Here is a 20,607-nt window from a genome sequence, read left to right on the forward strand (position 1 = left end):
GCTCCTGCACCTCCCATGAAACCCAAATCCAGCCGGAGCCCACATCCCTCTTTCCCTCAACTCCTAACACACAGGGAGATCCGTCCAGGAGGAAAAGGGTCACATAAATAGGAAACCACAGCAGGGAGGAGGCTACTTCTCTGTTGCTCTTTAAAAAAAAAAAAAAAAATTGTACATATATATAGCTACAGTCTTTTACCTCTCCTTTTCTTCGATGTTTTACCACAGCAGGGGTGGAGGAAAGTTAGCTTTGGGGGGACATCTGGGCCAGGGAGGGGCAGCACCACTGCCTCTAGGCAGCTCCCCCCCACCCCCGGCCCCATGCACCTCACCAGACATTCTCCAGCTTGGGAGAGCAAAATGTTTCCAAGGCCACCAGAAAGGGGGTTTGGGAGTCTGTCTCGCCTGGTAGGTCTCCTTGGAGATTTGGGATTTGGTAACCAAACTGCCAACTTACTGGAGGGAAAGAAGAGGTGGGGGGTCAGGGGCAGCATAGGGGTGCCCGTGCAAGGGGAGATTTGACTCTATCTGTTAACAATGCCCTTTGTTTTCCTATTTTTTCAACAGCTTTTAAAACCAAAGTTGTGCAAAGTCCTGTACATGGCAGAAGAAATAGGTCCTTAGGAAAGACATCTGAGACCTCCCACTCCTTCTCCGAACAGAGGGGGAGAGAGGAGAGAGGGTTCTCTTAGTTCTTCCCTTTAAAGCCACAAATATTAAAAGATTCCCTCACTTGGGAGAGGGGGTTCTTTTGGTTTAACCCTCAAATGCATAATGAGGGCTAGAAGTGCAGGGCAGGGGCTAGTTCAGGTCCCCACCCTGAGTCCCAGTCACAATGTCCAATGCTGTTTTTGGCAGAGGGGCCGGTCAAGAAGGGGGAGGTCCCAGGTGGCTTAGGAGGAACCAAGCGTGGCAGGTCTTAGGATCCATGGCGCCTGGTGCCCCAGCCCAGGCCTGACCTGCAAACACTCCACAGTCTCCCCCATCCCCAAGGTCTCCAGTCTGGAGAACAGGTACTAAGTTTTAGAAGCTGGAAGGTGATGAGCCATTTAAAGCCAATCCAGGCTCCTGGAGCAGAAGGGGTACTGCTGTCCCCACTGGGGTGGAATGCCCAACATCTGGAGGGACACCCCAGTATCTAGGCAGGGGGAGGGAGGTTCAGGGGACATCCTTGGTCCATGCGAATTTCATCTGGAAGCTCTTGGGTCCCTGGAGGAAGGGGCAAGGGAGGGGGAAAGGGAATGCCTTTCCCCTGTGCTCCTCGATGATTCCTGAGTGTCAGCTAGGACGGAGGCGCCTTCTGCCTGGTCCCAGGGTCCTTCGTAGGGGGTGCAGGCCAGGTGGGTGCTCAGTACACAGCCCCAGGGTTGGGCGGGGGCCCAGGGGAGGCATGGTGCAGGGTGGCCGGCTGAGGTGGCTGCTGCTGTAAGTGGGGTCCACTCAGGTTCTGTGCGTGGTACCAGGAGTTGGTGGGGTCGTCCAGGTAGCTGGGGGAGGCACTGTATGGGAGCGGCGGGGGCAGCTGACTGCGGGCAGGGGCCGGAGTGGAATGAGAGGAGGTGTCCCAGAGGGCGGGTGACGGTGGTGAGTTGCAGGCCATGGAATCACTGTTGTTGGGACTGTGCTCCAGAGGCACCTCCCCGTTCTTGTAGAGCTTCTTGAACTTGGAGCGGCGGTTCTGGAACCAGATTTTCACCTGGGAAGAAGAAAGGGGTAGCTGGTTAGCCTCTCACAATGCTGAAGAAAAACCCTTGAGGGGAACCCAGCCTAGAGAAGGCAAGGCCAGCACCCAGTGCCACTCTTTTTTCTGAGATAGAACTGTGGAACCGTAGGAACATTCAACTGCCTGTTTCCAAATTCTGCTCTGCCACTTATTGAGCATGACCTTGGGCAAGTTACTTAACCGCTCTGGTTCTTGCCTTCCCTTCTGCAAAATGGGAACGACGATGGCACTATTACCTTCTTCATAGGGTCATTATGAGGCTCAAAAACGTTAGGACACATAAACAACTTAAAACAGCCTGGTACGTAGTCAGCACTCAATAAAAGGCAGCCTGAGTGGGAGATGGGCAGTTGGTAGCTTTTCGTCCACGTTAGATACCCCTAAGCAGAGGTGCACCAATGTGCAGAGACAAACGCACACCCACGCACACATCTTCATACTCAGCAACGAACCCACTCACAGCTTCACAAACAGACACCAGCCTGTAAGGATACACACATACATAGATACACCCAGATAAACACCCCACAAACATAAGCACCCATGTTCATACACTCAGGCGTGGAGAAGTCCTCCTGGGCTCAGGCTGGGTAGTGGGGGTGACCTGGGGACTCACGAGCAGGTGAGCCATGATTCCCCAAATTTCCCTTGGGATATCTCCCCCTCCCCCTGCCACTCCCCACCCCATGACTGATACAAACAATGAATCAGCTCCTCACCGGGTGACCCAGATTCCCAGAGGACCAGGCCCCACGCAGCCGCAACCAAGGCCCGCCTGTCAACACCTGTAGGGAGCCAGGCTGCCACCTCTCCTCCCTGAGCAGGACAGGCTGCTGGGGGCTTTAGGGACAGGCTGAGTGTGGGGGTGGGGCTCCCACTTTTGAGCCCCCATCTCCCTTAGGTAGTGAACTCTCTTGGCTCCAGCAGAGGTAGGGGTGGAGCATTTGGGTGCTGAGGAGGAATTTGGTGTTTTGATACAAGCACACATTTTTGTACATGCACTCAGCAGTGTGCACAGTCACATACACGTGCCCTCCATCTTTCTACACAATGATCCTTGAAGGATCGTACCCCTTAGGTCAGCATTCTCACACGTATGCAGACCCGCCAGCATGTGTACAAACATATACCTGTGTCTACACTTCTAGACATACATGTCTAGCCTGGGCGGAAAACACGACGCAGACTCCTATCAAGTGATCAGCACTGCTGGGGGACTTGGGAGCTGGGGATTCTGGGGTGGGGAGGAGAGCACCTCTCCCTGTGACAGACATACACAGTTGCACAGGTTCACAACTATGCACACTTGTACACGTGCTAACGCAGAGCCTTCTGACAGAAGTTGAAACTTAGAGGCCCCCATCCCACACGTAAGGGCTCCAGGAGCCTGCAGGACCCTTAAAAGGTGGCGCTTGGGGAACTCCGGGGTCCCAAGCGCCGCCACCCCGACCCCTCGGCCCTCGACCGCCCAGCACCAACCTGTGTCTGCGTGAGGCCCAGCTGCGCAGCCAGCTCGGCGCGCTCGGGCAGCGCCAGGTACTGGGCCTTCTGGAAGCGGCGCTGCAGGGCGGCCAGCTGGTAGCTGGAGTAGATCGTGCGCGGCTTTCGGACCTTCTTGGGCTTCCCGTTCACCATGCGCACCTCGGCTTCCGGCTCCTCCTTCACCGACACTGCGGGAAAGCACCAGGCGGGGGGCGGCTCAGCCTCGGGTCCGCGACTCCTGCGCCCTCCAGGGCCCCGCGGGACGCCCCTGTCTCCGGCCCACCGACTCCCTCCGGGATTTCCCGGCGGCGCACTCAGCCGCCCGCGTCCCGGGAGGGAGCCGCGGCGACAGAGCCGGACCGGCGGCCGCCCACGACGCGGCGCTCCCAGCTCCGCGCCCGGCCCCCGGAGCGCGGTCCCCGGCGCCAGCAACCGCCCAGGCGAGGACCGCGGCGGCTTCACTCACGACGCCTTCCCGGCTCGCCTCCCAGCCTCGAGGCTCCGCGCCACCCGTCGGCTGGCCGCTCCCTCCCCAGCCAAACCTTGTCGTCGGTGGCTTCTCTCGCCCTTTCCTGTCCCCTCCACCCCCCCCTTTTACCTTTTATTTTAGGGTAGCCTTAGGTTTTCAGAAAAGTTGCAAGGAGAGTATAGATTCTTGACTTTCTTTCTTTCTTTCTCTCTCTCTCTCTCTCTCTCTTTCTTTCTTTCTTTTCCTTCCTTCCCTTTTCCTTTTCTCTTTCCTTCCTTCCTTCCTTCCTTTCTTTCTTTCTTTCTTTTCCTTCCTTCCCTTTTCCTTTTCTCTTTCCTTCCTTCCTTCCTTCCTTCCTTCCTTCCTTCCTTCCTTTCTTTCTTTCTTTCTTTTCCTTCCTTCCCTTTTCCTTTTCTCTTTCCTTCCTTCCTTCCTTCCTTTCTTTCTTTCTTTCTTTCTTTCTTTCTTTCTTTCTTTCTTTCTTTCTCTCTCTTTCTCTTCCTTCCTTCCTTCCTTCCTTCCTTCCTTCCTTCCTTCCTTTCTTTCTTTCTTTTCCTTCCTTCCCTTTTCCTTTTCTCTTTCCTTCCTTCCTTCCTTCCTTCCTGTCCTCTGTCCTGTCCTCCGTCCTTTCTCTCTCTCTGTCTGCCCACACCTCTCTCTCTTGCTGTCTCCACCTTGCTCTTCTTCAGTGTCTGTGCTTTTCAGTCGCGGCTTCCCTCTCTCCGTGCCCACCTCACCGCTCCCCGTCTCCCTAGCCCACGTCCAGATGGGGACCCAGTCCCCAGCGCCTACCGCCAAGCCCTCTGCGTGCGACCCGATCCCGATCGGTCGACCCGAGGACCGCCTGCTGTGGTGCCCGCGAAATCACCTCCACTAGGAGGTTCCCTGACAATCCGCAGCCCGTTCCTTCCTCTCCCAGCTCACTCGGATCCTCACCCGAGACCGCAGTGCACAGCGCGCCCGGCGCCCCAAATGCTCGCGGTCTCCGGACTGGAAGGTCGCCTGTCCCCTCTGGGGGTCATCTAGCCCAGCTTCTCTAATTCCAGGCAGTGCATTTCTTGTCCCCAAGTCTTCTCTAGATTTGGGTCCCCGTTCTCCGCCTCTCCCCCTCGGGAAACTTCCAGTGTGTCTCACCCTCCCCGCGACCCCGTGGTCCTCACCTGGGTCCTGGGCGGGCAGCGGCTGCTCCCGGTACGCTCCGTATTGCCGGTAGGAGGCTCCATAGGTATATTCCGACTTGGGCGAGTAAGCGCCAGTGCCCGCAAGCCCGTTGAGATTGAACTGGTGGTGGTAAGTGTAGGGGTTCATGGTCTGGCCATAGGGCTGGCCCGAGTAGTAGTCGTGCTGCGGAGCGCTGTAGTAGCCCAGGTCAGTGACAGACGACTCGGGCAGGGTGGGCGAGTCCTTGGAGCCCGCATGGCAGCTCAGCGAGCTGGAGATGTCTGTGAGGATGCTGCTGAGCTTGCGATCGAAGGAGCCGCTCATCCTGGCGGGCGCCGAACCTCCCCGGGCTGGCCTCCGCCGAGGAGCGTCGAAGCCGTCAGGGGCGCCCGGGAGGCGAAGGAGACGAGGCGGGGCTGTGAGTCCAGAAGGCGACCGGAGGGCCCGGCCGCGTCTCGGGGGAGGCGGAGGCCGAGGGGCGCTTAGACCATCGCAGGCCGTCGGGCGGTCGCTGTGCGCCTCTCCTCGCGTCCCAAGCCACAGTGAAATGCTGCCAGCTCCGCCCGGCCAGCCGGTTATAGACTCAATAGTGGAGTCTCAGAGGGAGGCTCCTGCGCGCTGATTGGCTGCAAGTCTTGCCTTCGAGGCAAAACACGCTCTCGCAGTCGCGCGCGCGCTCTCCCCCCAATTCTTTGTTGTTACCCAAAACACACACACACACACACACACACACACACACCACACATACACACACCACACACACACACACACACCCCCCACACCACACACACCCCCCACACACCCCCCCCACCCCCCCCCACCCCCCCCCACACACCACACACACACACACACACACCACACACACACACACCACACACACACACACACACACATCACACACACACACACACACACCCCACACCACACACACACCCTACACCACACACACACACACCACACACACACACACCCCACACCCCCCACACACACACCACACCACACACACACCACACACACTCATACCACACCACACACACAAACCCCTCGTTCCTCCCTTTGTCGTTCCAGCCCAGATAAATTCTGTGAAGGTGGGCGGGTGGGGGTGGGCTTTGCAGTGCCCCCAGGATCTGTTGTCTGTTTCCCTGGTTGGGGGGTAGGAGGTGGGTTTAGGTGCGATGGGGAAGGAGGGGAATTTGCCCATTGGGTGTTTGTGGAAGGAGGTGGTCCAAAGTGTGGTGTGTGTGTGTGTGTGTGTGTGTGTGTGTGTTTGTGTGTGTGTGTTTGTGCGTGCACTATGCAAATGACAGGCAGATAAACGTGTCCGAAGTGGTGAGGACCCAGGGCCTATGCAAATGTTTTAATTTCTCTTAAAATCAGAAGAAAAGAAAAACAACTTTCAGGTCAAAGAAAATGTTTGAATAATATTGTCTTAACAGCAATGCAGTCATAAAATGTAATTGAAAAAATTTTTAATGGAAGAAGGGGCCCACCAGGCAAAAGTGCCTTGGACCTGCAAAAGTCGTAATTTGACCCTGGGAGAATCCTATTGGAGAAGGCCTGGGGGAGCAGGCCTGTGTGGGGTTAGGGGCCGGATGAGCAGGATGGGGGTGTACAGCCTATGGTGATGCCAGCTCTACCTCCAAAACTGTGTGTGTGCAGTTTCAGAGATGGCCCAGGCTTGCTGGAAGGAGCAAGGGACCTGAGGTCCCCATGAAGTTGGTTGGGACACAGGCTGGTTCTCTGACTTTGTGCTTTGATAAGTCCTGGGGCAGATTGTGTGCATCATAGGGCAGCACTGGCGAGTGTGGATATTTTTAAGGATCAGATGTATGGGACGGGTGTGTGGAGTGTGTGATGTATTTCATGTGTTCCACAGTGCACAGAAATGTTCATGAGTGCAGGAGTGTGTGTGAGAGAACATGTGGCAGTGTGTGTAGGTGTGTGTAAGGCCGTGTGAGTGGAGGGCGGTGGGAACAGTGTGTCTGCATGTGAACGTGTAGGTTTATGCAGATGTGTGGAGACCTCTCAGTACTGTCCCAACCCCCAGTAGCTGGAAGCCGGGATGCTCCATTGAACTCCTTCCCCCAATGAGGCCCAGAAGAATGGGTTCGACTCCCTGGGGACCTGTAGCTTGTCCTGTCTGGTCCTTGTCCTGTCTGGTCCACAAGGCCAGGCACCTAGGTCATCCTGGCTGTTCCCGACGCCTATCCTATTTCTCCATTCCAACTCCAACTCTGCTTTCCGCCTTTCCTTGGGGGAGGGAGAGCTCCTCCAGATCTCAGTCCCTAGCCTGCCCTCCGTGCTCCTCCTGTCCCCTTTCCCTGCCTAGCCCGGCGAACGCGAGGACGCGCAGTGCCAGTGCGCCACCTCCTGCTTACTCCGGGGCTCTGCGGGCTCCCCAAGCCCCGCGTCTCGCCAAGCCCCGGACAGGGAGGGGTCTCCTGCGTGGACCCTGTCAGGAAGGGTAGCATGCAGGGGCTCTGTGTCCCTTTCCAAAGTCAGATCCCCGCGGTCGGATGCCGGAAGCTCAAAGGACTTTGAGAGCTACAGATGGCGGAGACAGAGGGCCACAGCCCACGGGTCGAGGGACAGGACTGGGTGCCCGCTGGGTCTGGGCCGCTCCCGGAGGCCGCCGCGTGGGAAAGGTGGGGGCGGGGGCGGGCGAAGGGAGCGCTATCTGTCCGTCCATCTCCGCGTCCCCCCAGCGCCTATCGCCCGCCGCTCTGAGCCCGTGGCGGGGCGAGTTGCCACCCGCTCTGGGTGCCCTCTGTTCTGCTGCCAAGAGGGCGCCAAGTGAGCCTGCGGCGTTGGGGGCAGGAAGGGCACTGGGCGGGCTGGCTCCCCGTCCCAGGATGGGAGCAGGGGAGGCGGGCAGGGCCTGCTTTGGAGTCCCCAACCCCCCACAAAGAAGGGGCAACATGGGGCAAGCCCCTTCTTAGGGGGTCATTCATTTATCGCTGAATACGAGATCAAGCCTCAGTCCTCTCTCCTCACCCCCTTCCCAACCCGTGGCTCCTGGGTACAGTGAATGAGCACTGGGCTGGAAGTCTGGAATCCCTGGGTCTAGGTGGTGGGTTATATCAGGATAATTTCTAAGCTTCATTCTGCTCTGAAATTCTAAGAGTTCTAGAAAGGGACTGAAATTGCAACCTTAGGAACTTAAATGAACAATTAAACAATTTTTTGGTAATGCAAGAGTAACATCTGGCCCCTCATTGCATTGCATGCTCCAAGATGCCAGCAGCTGCATCTGTCCAGTTCACTACTACCTTCCAGATACCTAGGCAGTGCTCAACAGATGTTTGTTGACTGAATAAATGGGACTTCCTAATACTGAAGAGGGGCTGGATCACCTTGGCACTGCTCTAGAGGACACCTGGCCAAGGCTGAGACATGCTTGGCAAGGTTAGGGAAATGGAGGCATGGGGCAGGCACAAGTCTTCAGGATAGGAGCAGGAGCAACTTCCAGAAGGGGCCGGGAGTGGCCCCAGAGGAGCCCATCAAGCCAGCAGGACTGGAGCCACCAACTGCAGGGCAGGCACCTGCCAGCTCAGGTTGGCGAGGTAGGCAGAGGATGCAGTGGGACCAGTGCCACCCACTGAACCTCATCTGGGCCAACAAGATGAGCAGGTGTCAGCCTGGCCAGAGTCCTGCCCCTGGGGAAGGGTTGAAGCAGGGCAGACTGTGTCAGGGGCTTCTGGGAGGCTGGCAGGAGGGAGAAAAGGCAGTGCTGGCCAATGCCTATGTCAAGGGCCATTACCCACCCCGTCCCTGGCACTGAGAAAAGGTACCCTGTTGAAGCAAGCTCTTCCCTGGAACCCAAGTATCATGCCACTTGGGCATGGCCACAACAACTGGGCTCACAGAGGAGAGGAACCCAGGAAGGAGGATGGAACCAGAGGGTGAGCCAGCCAGCTTTGCTTTCTCCCTTGCCTGGGGAGCTGGTGCCATCTGGTGGTCATGTAAGGAGGCCAGTGTCCAGACTGGGAAGTGCAGGGGTAGGTCCACCATGCCCAGAAGGAATATATCTTTACTTACTTTAGGGGTCCTATCAGCACCAAATATTCACTTTTCACCATCACCTTGCATTACTCTGTGGCTGCCACCTCCCTCTCATCCCACCCATCTTTGTCCAGACAGTAGCTCCTTCCCGTGGGTTTCCTCATATGTAAATCAAAAAGCAGATTATTAGATGGCCTCTGAGGTCTCTTCAAGCTCCAATGTTCTATGATTCTAAATCCTAGTACTCTTTTCTCTCAAGGGTGAACTCCCCTCTACCTTCTCATCAGCTCCCTTGGCGATACATCCAGACCTCCAACACATTGCAGCCCTTCATCCATTCCACAAATGTTTGCTGAGCCTCTGCCATGTGTCAGACTCCATGCTAGGTGCTGGGGACATAGTGATGAACAAGACAGACAGATGCTTCTCTCCATGGAGCCCAAATTCCAGCTGGTGAAGTGCACACATAAATGACGAGTTTCACTATTGTGTAATGTGTGCTGGCATGGGGGTAGCACACGCTGCTGCTTAAGTCCAAGGGGGCCTGGACCCTTCATGGAGGCAGGAGGATATCTGAATTGAGACCTGAGGAACGTGTGGGACTTGGCTGAGGAAAAGTGGGGCTGAGGGGAAGGAGAGGGTTCCCAGCCCCTGGAAAAGCCTGTGCAAAGGCTCATGGGAATACCTGGAACACAGCATTAGGTGGAAAGGGGGTTCCTAAAAGTGAAGCAGAGGTGGAGTCAGGGACCCAGGACTCAGCCCTGAGCAGGTGAATGGGCTTTATTTAGAGGCTGTGGGAACTACTGAGAGATTTTAAGCAGGGGAGAGATAGGATCAGATTTTCATTCTGGAAGGATCCTTCTGCCTGTTGTGTGGGGATGAATCAGAGGTGACAAGATAGGGGGCTGGGGACCAGAGAGGAGGCTACTGCAGAAGCCTCAGCAAGAGGGAAATTGTCTGGATTAAGGAAGAGGTAGTGAGGGTGGAGAAAGGTGAGTAGATTTGAGAGCTAATAAGGAGGTCAGAGCGACAGGGAACGAATTGCATGTGAGTGGTAGGGAGAGGGGAATGAAGGGCGATACCCAAGCTTCTGATCTGGACAACTGAGTGGCAAGTCGGGGCCATTCTTTGAAAGAGAGGGAACACCAGAAGGAGGGGATGCTTGATGGAGGGAGAGGATGCATCCTGTTGTTTTTTTTTTAAACGTGTTTTGTGTTTTTTAACATACATGCAGAAAAGTGCACAAGTCATAGTCGATTTGCACAAATCTAACACAGCCCCATAGCCAAGCCCCCAGGTTGAGCACAAGGTTGAGAAATAACATTACCAGCATTCAGAAGTCCCCCACCCTCCTTTCCAGTTACTACCCCCTGAGGGTAAACAAACACTCTCTCAACTCCTAGCACCTTAGATCAGTTTTGCATATTCTTGACTTTTATATAAATGGAAGTATAAAGTAAATAGTCTTTTGTGACTGGCTTCTTTTGCTCAACATTATGTTGTGAGACTGATCCACAATATTGGACATTTTTGTAGGTCATTCATTTTCATCACTGTATGTGGGTATTCTATCATATGATTATATCACCATTTACTGATCTGTTCTACTGTTGATGGGCATTTGGGTCATTTCCAGTTTAGGGCTTTTGTGAATAGTGCTGCTGTGAGCATTCTTGTACTTGACTTTTGGTGCATGTGCATATGTTGCCGTTGGGTACCTAAGGGTGGAATTTTGTGCCACAGGGTGTGCATATATGTGTCTTTAGAAGACACTGCCAAATAGTTCTCCAAAGTGGTTATGCCATTAGTTCAATTGTGATCATGTTGCATTTGAGTGTCCTTGAGACATCTAGGAAGAGCTGTCCTAGCAATAGTTAGCTATTGGGGACATGGATCTGAAAAATCAGAAAAGAAGCTGGGATTGGAGATGTAAATTATGAGTCTTTGGTGTCCTGTGGCAAGTGGAGCTACCGGCATGGGTGAGATGGTTCAGGAAGGAAGGGAAAGAACACAGGGCCAATGAGGGTCTCAGGCAGTGCCTGTGAGAGAGTGGTCAGAGAAGCAGGAGGCAAGGCAGAGGGGAGCCGCCCTGAGTTGGGTGGGGGGAGGGCTGGGGAGTGTTTCACGGAGGAGGGAGAGGTCAGCAAGGTCCAGTCATGCTGGGGCAGGATGCAGACTGAGAGGTACCCACGGGATGACATCTCAAGGAGGCAGCTGGTGATATCAGAAGGAGCAGGTTGGAGGAGGGGAGCTGGAAGGCTGTTTCCAGCCGGCTGAGGGGCAGTGGGATGGGAAGAAATGGAGAGAACAAGTGCAGGCAGGAGGGGTGGAGAGGGTGGTGGCTGGAGGGCATTTGGCATACTGGGAGGGGTGCATGTGAATGTGTTTTAAATGGGAGCTAGCCTGCTTAGATGTCAACTACAGCAGCCAGCAGAGGGGGTTAATCCAGAGTACCCTCCATGAGTAGGTGTGAGGGATAGGATCTGGAACCCCACCAAAGGGGTTAGCTTTACAGAAGATTATTATCTCTTTCATTGAGTCAAGAAGAACCAGTAAGAGCTGGCTTTCACTGAGCGCTCACTATGTGCCGGGCACTGTTTGAAGTGTTCACATATATGAGTTCATTCACTGCTCCCAACCACTCTATAAGATGTGCAGTCTTATTTCTGCCTTTTAGCAGAGGGGGAAACTGAGGCACAGAGAGGCTATGTACGTGCTGGATTCAAGATTTGAGCCCAGGCAGTCTGACTCTTAACCCCTGGTGGACAGATCTGTTTGCAGGTCAGATGGTCAGAAGGTAGTTTGGTAGAGCTGAGTACTGGCCACGTGGGTGCTTGTTCCACTATTTTCTGTACTTTTCTGTATGTTTGAAACATCTTCTCCAGCCACCAAAACAGAAAAAGAAAAAGAAGCATCTCAGAGTTAAAAGACTTGTTCAAGATATTTGGGAGTTCCTGTATGGGTTTGAATGCAAAGTCGGGGTGAAGTTAATAACTGATAAGAGGGGAGGTGGTGGGACCAGAGGTTTAGGGAAGGTGGAGAAAGGTGAGCAGGTTCAACGTGTGCTGCTGCCATCAGGACCAGGGAGAGGACTGATCAGGGGACACAGGAGAATTTCTAGGGTGCCAGAGCCCACTCTGTGGTGGGAGACCATGAGGTTGCAGGGACCCCAGGAGGCACAGCGGGGGCAATCCTAGGGGGTAGGCGGTTCTCCAGCTGTGCTCAGTGGCCTGTGGTGGGCAGACAGTGGGGTTGACCAGGGTGGAGGTTTGCTTGGCAGGCAAGGGAGGAGCAGACATTAGCAAGGGTTGTTTAAGCGGTTTCTGGGGGAGTTTAAATTGAACAAGGAAGAAAGCAAAGAGTGACATGATTAGTGGAGAAATGGAGGAGAGTGCCAAGCTGGAGGTCCTGAGAAGGCCAGAGGGAGGTGGCAAGGGGATGGCAGAAGAAACGTTTTTTGGGTCAGAGAGTGGGAGGTTCAATTTCAGGTTTTACAGTGGGAACACTTCCAGGTGGTAACCAGGTGCTGCATGTGACCAGAGGTTAATTTACTATAAATCTCACAAAACTTTGGCTTCAGGGCTTATAGTAGGCTGCATGATGGCCTCTAAAGACATCAGGGTTTTTTGTTTGTTTGTTTTGGTAGCTGGCTGGTACTGGGGATGTGAACTTGTGGCCCTGGTTTTATAAGGATGCACTCTAACCAACTGAGCTAACTGGCCAGCACTGCATCAGCATCAGGTTTTAATTCCTGGAACCTGTAAATTTTTATTTGGAAAAAAAAAGTCTTTGCAAATGGAATTCAATCAAGGATTTTAAGATGGAGAGATTATCTTTAGTGATCCAGTTGGGCCCATGTGCCAACATAAATGTTCTTATAAAAGAAAGGCAGAGGGAGATTCAAAACACACAAGAGAAGAGAAGGCAATGTGACCATGGAACAGAGAGAGATTGAAGATTCTGGCCTTGAAGATTGGAGTAATGTGGCCACAAACCGAGGAGTGTTGGCAGCCACCAAAAGGTGAAAGGTGGAAGTGGGTGGAGATATTCTCCCTGAGAGCCCCTGCAAGGACTGCAGTCCTGCCAACACCTTGATTTCAGCCCAACAAAACTGGTCTTAGACTTCTGACCTTCAGAAGGGTGAAAGAATAAACTTCTGTTGTCTTAAGTAACCAAGCTTGTGGTAATTTGTTATGGAAGCCACCGGAAATGAATAGAAAGTCCCTCACCTGCACAAGCCCTTTGAAGGTTGGAAAGGGCCCTAGAGATGTATCTGTTTGGTCATATATTTGTGTAATATTGTCAGAGTAAATCCAGGACCTACAAATCTGGATCTGCCCAAAGTGTGACCATGGAGGCTGGAAGTGAAGATCCTTGGAGAGGAGGTAGATGAAGGTTTTATGGTCACCCCAGGATGCTAGTGTGGTGGGAGGAGAGCTGTGAGTCAGCTGGCAGGGTCTTGAATCATGAAGGGCAGTTAGCATGACACTGGTAGAGACTGGTAAGAGACAAACGATGGCAGAAGTCAATGGATTTGGGTGCTAGCACGATAAGACAAGATAAGGAAATAAAAGATATACAGATCAGGAAGGAAAAAATACACTGCCTTTGCTCTCAGACAACATGATACCTATATAGAAAATCCCAAAGAATCAACAAAAACTTCCTGGAACTAATAAGCAATTATAGCAAGTTTGCAGGATACAAGGTTAATATGCAAAATTCAATTGCTTTCTTATATGCCAGCAATGAGCAATTGGAATTTGAAATTTAAAACACAGTACCATTTACAATAGCACCTACATATATTTATGCATAAATCTAACAGCATATATACAAGATCTATATGAGTAAAACTACAAAACTCTGATGAAATAAATTTAAAAATCTAAATAAAGAGATAGTCCAAATTCATGGACAGGAAGACAATATTGTTAAGATGTCAGTTCCTCCCAACTTGATCGAACCACTCAGCGCAATCCCAACCAAACTCCCAAAAAGTTATTTTGTGGATATTGACAAACTGATTCTAAAGTTTTTTGGTAAAGGCAAAAGACCCAAAATAGCCAACACAATACTGAAGAAGAAAAAGAGCAAAGTCTGAGGACTGACACTGCCCAACTTCAAGATTTACTACACAGCTACAGTACTCAAGACAGTATGGTATTGGAGAAAGAATAGACAAATAGATCAATGGAATAGAACAGAGAGCCCAAAATTAGACACACACAAAAACAGTCAGGAACAAAGACAATTTAATAAAGAAAGGATAGTCTTTTCAACAAATGGTGCTGGGACACTACATGCAAAAAATGAATCTAGACACAGCTCTTACACCTTTCACAAAAATTAACTCAAAATGGGTCATAGACCTAAATGTAAAACACAAAACTATTAAACTTTAGAAGCTAATATAGGAGAAAATCTAGATGACCTTGAGTTTTGGCAATGGATTTTTAGATACAACACCAAAAGCATAATACATTAAATAAAAAATTGAAAAGTTAAGCTTTGTTAAAGTAGAAAGCCTGCTCTGTGGAAGACACTGTTAAGAAAATGAAAATACAAGCCATAGACTGGGATAAAATCTTTGCAAAACACATATCTGATGAAGGACTTGTGTCCAAAATTTATAAAAACTCTTAAAACTCAACAATAAGAAAGCAAATAATCAAATGAAACAATTGGTGAAAGATCTGAACAGGTACCTCACCAGAGAAGATGCACACATGGCAAATAGTTATGAGAAAATGCTCAACATCAGATGTCATTAGGGAAATGCAAATTAAAACGATAATGAGATATCATTGCACAACAATTAGAATGACTAAAATCCAAAGTACTGACAACACTAAATACTGGGGAAGGTTGTGGAGCAATAGGAACTCTCACTCATCCATTGCTGAGGGGCATGCAAAATGGTTCAGCCACTTTGGAAGACAGTTTCTTACAAAGCTAAACATAGTCTTACCATACCATCTCGCAACTGTGCTCCTAGGTGTTTACACAAATGAGATGGAAACTCATATCCACACAAAAACTTACACGCAAATGTTTATAGCAGCTTTATTTATAATTGCCCCAAACTAGAAGCAACCAAAATGTCTCTCAGTAGGTGAATGAATAAACGAACTGTGGTACATTCATACAATGGAATATTATTTGGCGGTAAAAAGAAAAGAGCCACCAAGACAGGAGAAGACATAGAGGAACCTTAAATACACACTGCTAAGTCTAAAGGGCTACGGGTTCATTCCAACGATAAGACATTCTGGAGAAAGACAAACTATGGAGAAAGTAAAAAGATCAGTGGTTGCAGGGGTTCAGAGGGAGGTAGAGAGGGATGAATAGACAGAAGAGGATTTTTAGGGCAGTGCAACTATTCTATATCATACTGTAATGGCAGATTCCTGAAATTATGCTTTGTCCAAACCCATAGAACTACACAACAAGAACAGTGAACTCTAACCTAAGCCATGGACTTAAGTTAATAATAATGTATCAATATTGGGTCAGCAGTGGTAACAAATGTATCACACTAATATAAGACGTTAGGAATAGGGAAAACTGTGTGTCAGGCAGAAAGAGGTACATGAAAACTCTCGGCACTACCTGCTCAATTTATTTGTGCATCTAAAACTGTTATAAAAGTAACAGTTTAAAAAATGTAACAAAGAGAGTTCAAAAAGATGGAGCACATCCATTCAGTGGGGGATCTTTGGCAGTACCGTTCAAGAGCCATAACATCATCCCCCAGATTACCCTGATTCCCACCCATTCTCAGACTTGGTTCACCAGCCACACTGAACACATGTACCGGAGATACCCTTCCAATAAATTTCTTTTGGCTTTTTTTTTTTTTTTTTTTTTTTTATGACTGGGCTGGTATGGGGATCTGAACCCTTGGTGTTATCAGGGCATTTCTTTTCTTTTCCCCCCAAAAAGCACTTGATAAAGTTAAATATCTATACATTGAGACTTAGCAAAGTAGGAATAGAGAGTTTGGTGAAATTGGTAAAAGCACACACCAAAAACCCACAGAAACACTATACTTAATGGAGAAATGTGGGCTCTTTAAGACTGAGGAAGAGAAGGACACCACTATCTCTACTGTCATTTAACATAGTATTAGAAATCATAGATATGCAAAGCTATAAGACAAATAAAAAAGAAATACAAAGAAATATATAGTTTGGAAGGGAAAAGATAAAACAATCATTATTTGCAGATAACATAATAATCTTTCCAAAACACCCCAATAGAATCAACAAATTATTAGAATTCATAAGACAGTTCAACAAGGTCACCTCATATGAGGTCAATATACAAAAATTTAATAGCAGTTCTCTCCATCCGCAATAGCCAACTAGAAATTAAAATTGAAAATAAGATACCAGAAGTGGGGGGCCATAAGGGTCAGAGTGTAAGTGGGTTGAGGATAGCATCTGGGGGAGGGTGCAGACAGGTATAACAGAGCCTGGGCAGGTTAAGAAAGGCTTCCACGTGGGGGGAATGGCCAGGTATGAGGTGCTTGAGACTGAGTGGGGGTGAGGACGGCATTTATGCAGGAATGGGGGTTGGGTGGCCTAACATGTGTAGTTGGAATAACGAAAGAAGAGGAGAGAGAAGGAGAAACAAAATAATACAGTCATGCACTGCATAACGATGTACTTGCCAACAAAGGACCACATATATGACCATGGTCCCATGAAATTATACTATATTTTTACTGTACCTTTTCTACATTTAGATATGTTTAGATACACAAATACCATTGTGTTACAATTGCCTACAGTATTCAGTACAGTAACATGCTGTACAGGTCTCTATCCTAGGAGGAACAGGCTACATCAATATAGTCTAGGTGTGTAGTTATACCACCCAGGTTTGTGTGAGTACATTTGCACAATGACGAAATCACCCAATGATGCATTTCTCAGAATGTATATGCATGGTTAAGCAATGCATGACTGTATGTGAAGAAATAATGCCTGTATATATATATTTTTCTTTAAATTTGTAAAGAAAATGAAATTTAGTGCTTACGGTTTCAGAGGCTGGGAATTCCAAAGTCCAGGGAGCACATCAGGTGAGAGTCTTCAATGCCTGTATATTTTCAAAATTCAATGAAAACTATAAATCCACAGATATAAGAAGCTCAATAAATCTCAAGCAGAAGAAACACACAGAACTATATCAAGGAATATTATAATCAAATTGCTGAAAGCCAATGATAAGGAGAAAATCTTAAAGGGAACTAGAGGGGAAAAAAGATACTTCACATATGTTGGAAACAAGATAAGAGGGACTGCTAGTTTCATGTTGAAAACCAGATCAAAGACAATGGAATGACATTTGTAAAGAGCTGAAAGTAAAAAACCCCAAACCAAACCCACAACAACAAAAACAAACAAAAAGACTATTAAAAACTCTCAAAAATGGGCCGGCCTGTGGCTCACTCGGGAGAGTGTGGTGCTGATAACATCAAGGCCCTGGGTTCAGATCCTATACAGGGATGGCTGGTTGGCTCACTTGGGAGAGCGTGGTGCTGACAACACCAAGTCAAGGGTTGAGATCCCCTTACTGGTCATCTTAAAAAAAAAAAAAAAAAACCTCAAAAATGAAAGTGAAATAAAGATGATATAATTAATCACATCATATCTGCATTACAGAATATGTCATAATAAGTTTTTTAGGCAGAAGGAAAATGATACCAAATAGAAATTGGTGTCTACACAAAGGAAAGATGAATACTAGAAATGATAAACGTGTGGGCAGACATAAAATATATATTTTCTCATTTTAAATCCTTTTAAAAATGTGTGATTGTGGCACTAGCAGGCTGGACTGGCCAAGGGAGAAGGTGAGGACCGAGGCTAAGGCTTCATGCGGAGCAGCTTCGGTGACCCTCCTGGCCCTTAGCTGGGGAGTGGAGAGAACCTGACCCCAAGGTTCACTCGACTGATGATTATTGAATGTCTACGAGGCTAGGTCCTGGGGATGTATAGATCACACAAGAAGAAATAGAAAATCTAAAACACTCTATATTATTAAGTTAAATTTGTAATTTAAAACTTTCCCACAAAGAAGACTCTAGGTCTAGATGGCTTCATTAGTGAATTCTATCAAATATTCTAAGAAGAAATAATACCAAATTTATATGTTTTCCTGGAAATAGGAGAGGATGGAATCTTCCCAGCTTATTTTATGATGCCAGTATGACCTTGATCCCCAAATCAGACGAAGTCATTACAAGATAAGAAAGTATGGGCTTCAACTAGCCACAAAAACAAACAAAACAAAACAACCAAACAACAACAACAATAACAACAAAAAAAAAAACCAAGCAATCAAGCAAGCAAGCATGGACTGGCAATGCTCACTTGAGAGAGCATGGTGCTGATAACACCAAGGTCAAGGGTTTGGATCTTTGTACTGGTCAGCCACCAAAAAAAAAAATAAACAAATAAGAAAGCTACAAGGGCTGGCCCGTGGCTCACTTGGGGGAGTGTGGTGCTGACAACACCAAGTCAAGGGTTAAGATCCCCTTGCTGGTCATCTTTAAAAAAAGAAAAAGACAAAGAAAGCTGCAAACCGATGTCTTCATAAACATAGGTGTAAAAATCTTTAACAAAACAGGAGTAAATTAAATCCAGAAATATACAAGAAGTAATGCAGCAATATATAAAAAGGATGACTCATTACTACTCAGTTTCTGGGTTTATACTATGAATGTAAAATTGATTTAATATTTGAAAATCAATCAATATAATTCATCATATTAAAAGAATAAAGGAAGAAAATCATATGGTCATTTCAGTAGATGCAGAAAAAGAATATAATAAAGTTTAACATTCATTCATGATAAAAACTTTCAGCAACTGGGAATAAAAGAAAATTTCCTCAATCTGATAAGGGATATACATTTTTAAAAACTGTAGCTAACATAATAATGTTATATAATATGCTATAATAGTATATAAAACCATTATATAATATATAATAACATAAAACTGTAGCTAACAATAATGGTGATTGAAAGTTTTCCCCTTAACATCAGGTACAAGACAAGAGTGTCCATCTCAACATTTTTATTATACTGTAGTCCTATCCAGTACAATAAGGCAAGAAATATAAATAAAAGGCATATATATTGAATAGGAAAAAGGAAAACTGTCTTTATTTACAAACAACATGATTGGCTTTGTAGAAAATCTTAAGTAATATACAAAAAGTCTACTAGAACTAACAAGTGAATTATCAAGATCTCAGGGTACCTGGTCAAACATCACCTATTTCTTTCTTTCTTTCTTTTTTTTTAAAAGATGACCGGTAAGGAGATCTTAACCCTTGACTTGGTGTTGTAGCACCACGCTCTCCCAAGTGAGCTAACCGGCCATCCCTATATAGGGATCTGAACCCTTGGCCTTGGTATTATCAGCACCACACTTTCCCAAGTGAGTCACGGGCTAGCCCTAACATCACCTATTTCTACATACTAGAAAAATGGAGGTTAAAAATAAAAGAAAATACCACTTATAATAGCATAAAAAACATAATATACAACGGGATAAACTTTAAAAAAAAAGTATAAGACTTGTACTCTGAAAACTACAAAAAAAATCTGAAAGAAATTATAGAAAAGCTAAGTGAATGTAGAAAGTAGAATAGAAGACTCAATATTAAGATGTCAAATCTCTCTAAATTAATTAATAGAGGGACTTTGTAAAAATTATTTTGACTTTGTAATCAGCTTTTTAAAATGATTCTAAAATCTGCTTGAAAAAATAAATGTCAGAAAATAGCTAAAATAATCTTAGCAGAGAGTAAAGAGGGAGAACTTGACCTAGCAGATATTAAGACATACCACAAAGCCGTCGGAATAACCAACAATTGGCTCAAGAACAAACAGTAACAGCACCTACTAGAGAGTTCACAAACAGACCCACGGTGGTACCACAAATCAATGGGGAAAATGGCAGACTGTTTAATAGATGCTCAGAATAGACAGAAAATGAAACTTGGATTCCTCTGATACCATGTACAAAAGTGGACTCCAGAGGGATTAAACTCCTAAATATGAAAAATGAAAGTATTAAGTTAATAGAAGAAAATGCAGAGACTTGTCTTTGTAATCTAGGACAGGGAATGTCTTCAATCTCCAAGACAAAAAATTGACAAAATTTATAATATCAATATTAAGGATTTCTATTCAATGAAGAACACCACAGACAAAATTAATGGGAATATACAGAATGGAAGAAGTCTTCTGCAATATCTAAAAAGAATAAGAGAAGAGTTCTGGTCAAGATGGTGGAATAGATGGTCCCCAGTGTCACTCTCCCCTACAAATCAACAAATTTACAACTATTAAAATGTAACATCAGCCAAGCTGGGGCAGCTAGAGGTCAGGGGAAAAGGAGGAGAGACCTATGGAATTCATGTAGGTGGGAAAAACCATGAGAGAAAGAAAAAACCGCTCTGAGTGTTTCGGGCCACAGCCACTTTAATGCTGGAGCTGCTGAGTGCATGGAGCAGGAGCCAGCAGAAGACACAGCTGTGCCCTTCAGATGGAGTTACTTGGAGGTGGCAGGGGAGAAGAGGGCCTTGGTGGCCCCCAGGACAGCAAGACCACTAATAGGGTTCCCATGGACCCACATAGGAGTGAGGAACAAGAACAACTGAAAAAGGGAGCCATTAAGAGACTGGTGAGTCATCGCAAGGGACCAATGCAGGGCCTGTGCAATGGGAAGTGTTTGGAGCACGAGTG

At 47.8% G+C, this 20,607-nt stretch overlaps 1 protein-coding gene across 1 annotated transcript; it reads right to left on the minus strand.

Annotated features, from left to right (window-relative positions):
- Positions 1 to 1,348: 1,348 nt before the first annotated feature.
- DLX3 (distal-less homeobox 3) lies at positions 1,349 to 5,351 on the minus strand. Its single transcript, XM_063113116.1, has 3 exons — positions 4,835 to 5,351; positions 3,203 to 3,393; positions 1,349 to 1,696 (listed from the first exon to the last, which is right to left on the minus strand). The coding sequence occupies exons 1-3, from the start codon at positions 5,157 to 5,159 to the stop codon at positions 1,349 to 1,351; spliced, it is 864 nt and encodes a 287-aa protein (XP_062969186.1). The 5' UTR covers positions 5,160 to 5,351.
- Positions 5,352 to 20,607: the final 15,256 nt, after the last annotated feature.

Source organism: Cynocephalus volans, chromosome 10 (assembly GCF_027409185.1).
Source record: "Cynocephalus volans isolate mCynVol1 chromosome 10, mCynVol1.pri, whole genome shotgun sequence".
In the NCBI taxonomy this organism is placed as follows: domain Eukaryota; kingdom Metazoa; phylum Chordata; class Mammalia; order Dermoptera; family Cynocephalidae; genus Cynocephalus; species Cynocephalus volans.

Coding starts and splice junctions, on each gene's coding strand:
- DLX3 (XM_063113116.1), bottom strand. CDS start 5,159: ATGAGCGGCTCCTTCGATCGCAAGCTCAGCAGCATCCTCACAGACATC. Junction 3,394..4,834: donor GCTGCCCGCCCAGGACCCAG/GTGAGGACCACG, acceptor GCTTTCCCGCAG/TGTCGGTGAAGGAGGAGCCG. Junction 1,697..3,202: donor TGGGCCTCACGCAGACACAG/GTTGGTGCTGGG, acceptor TCTTCTTCCCAG/GTGAAAATCTGGTTCCAGAA.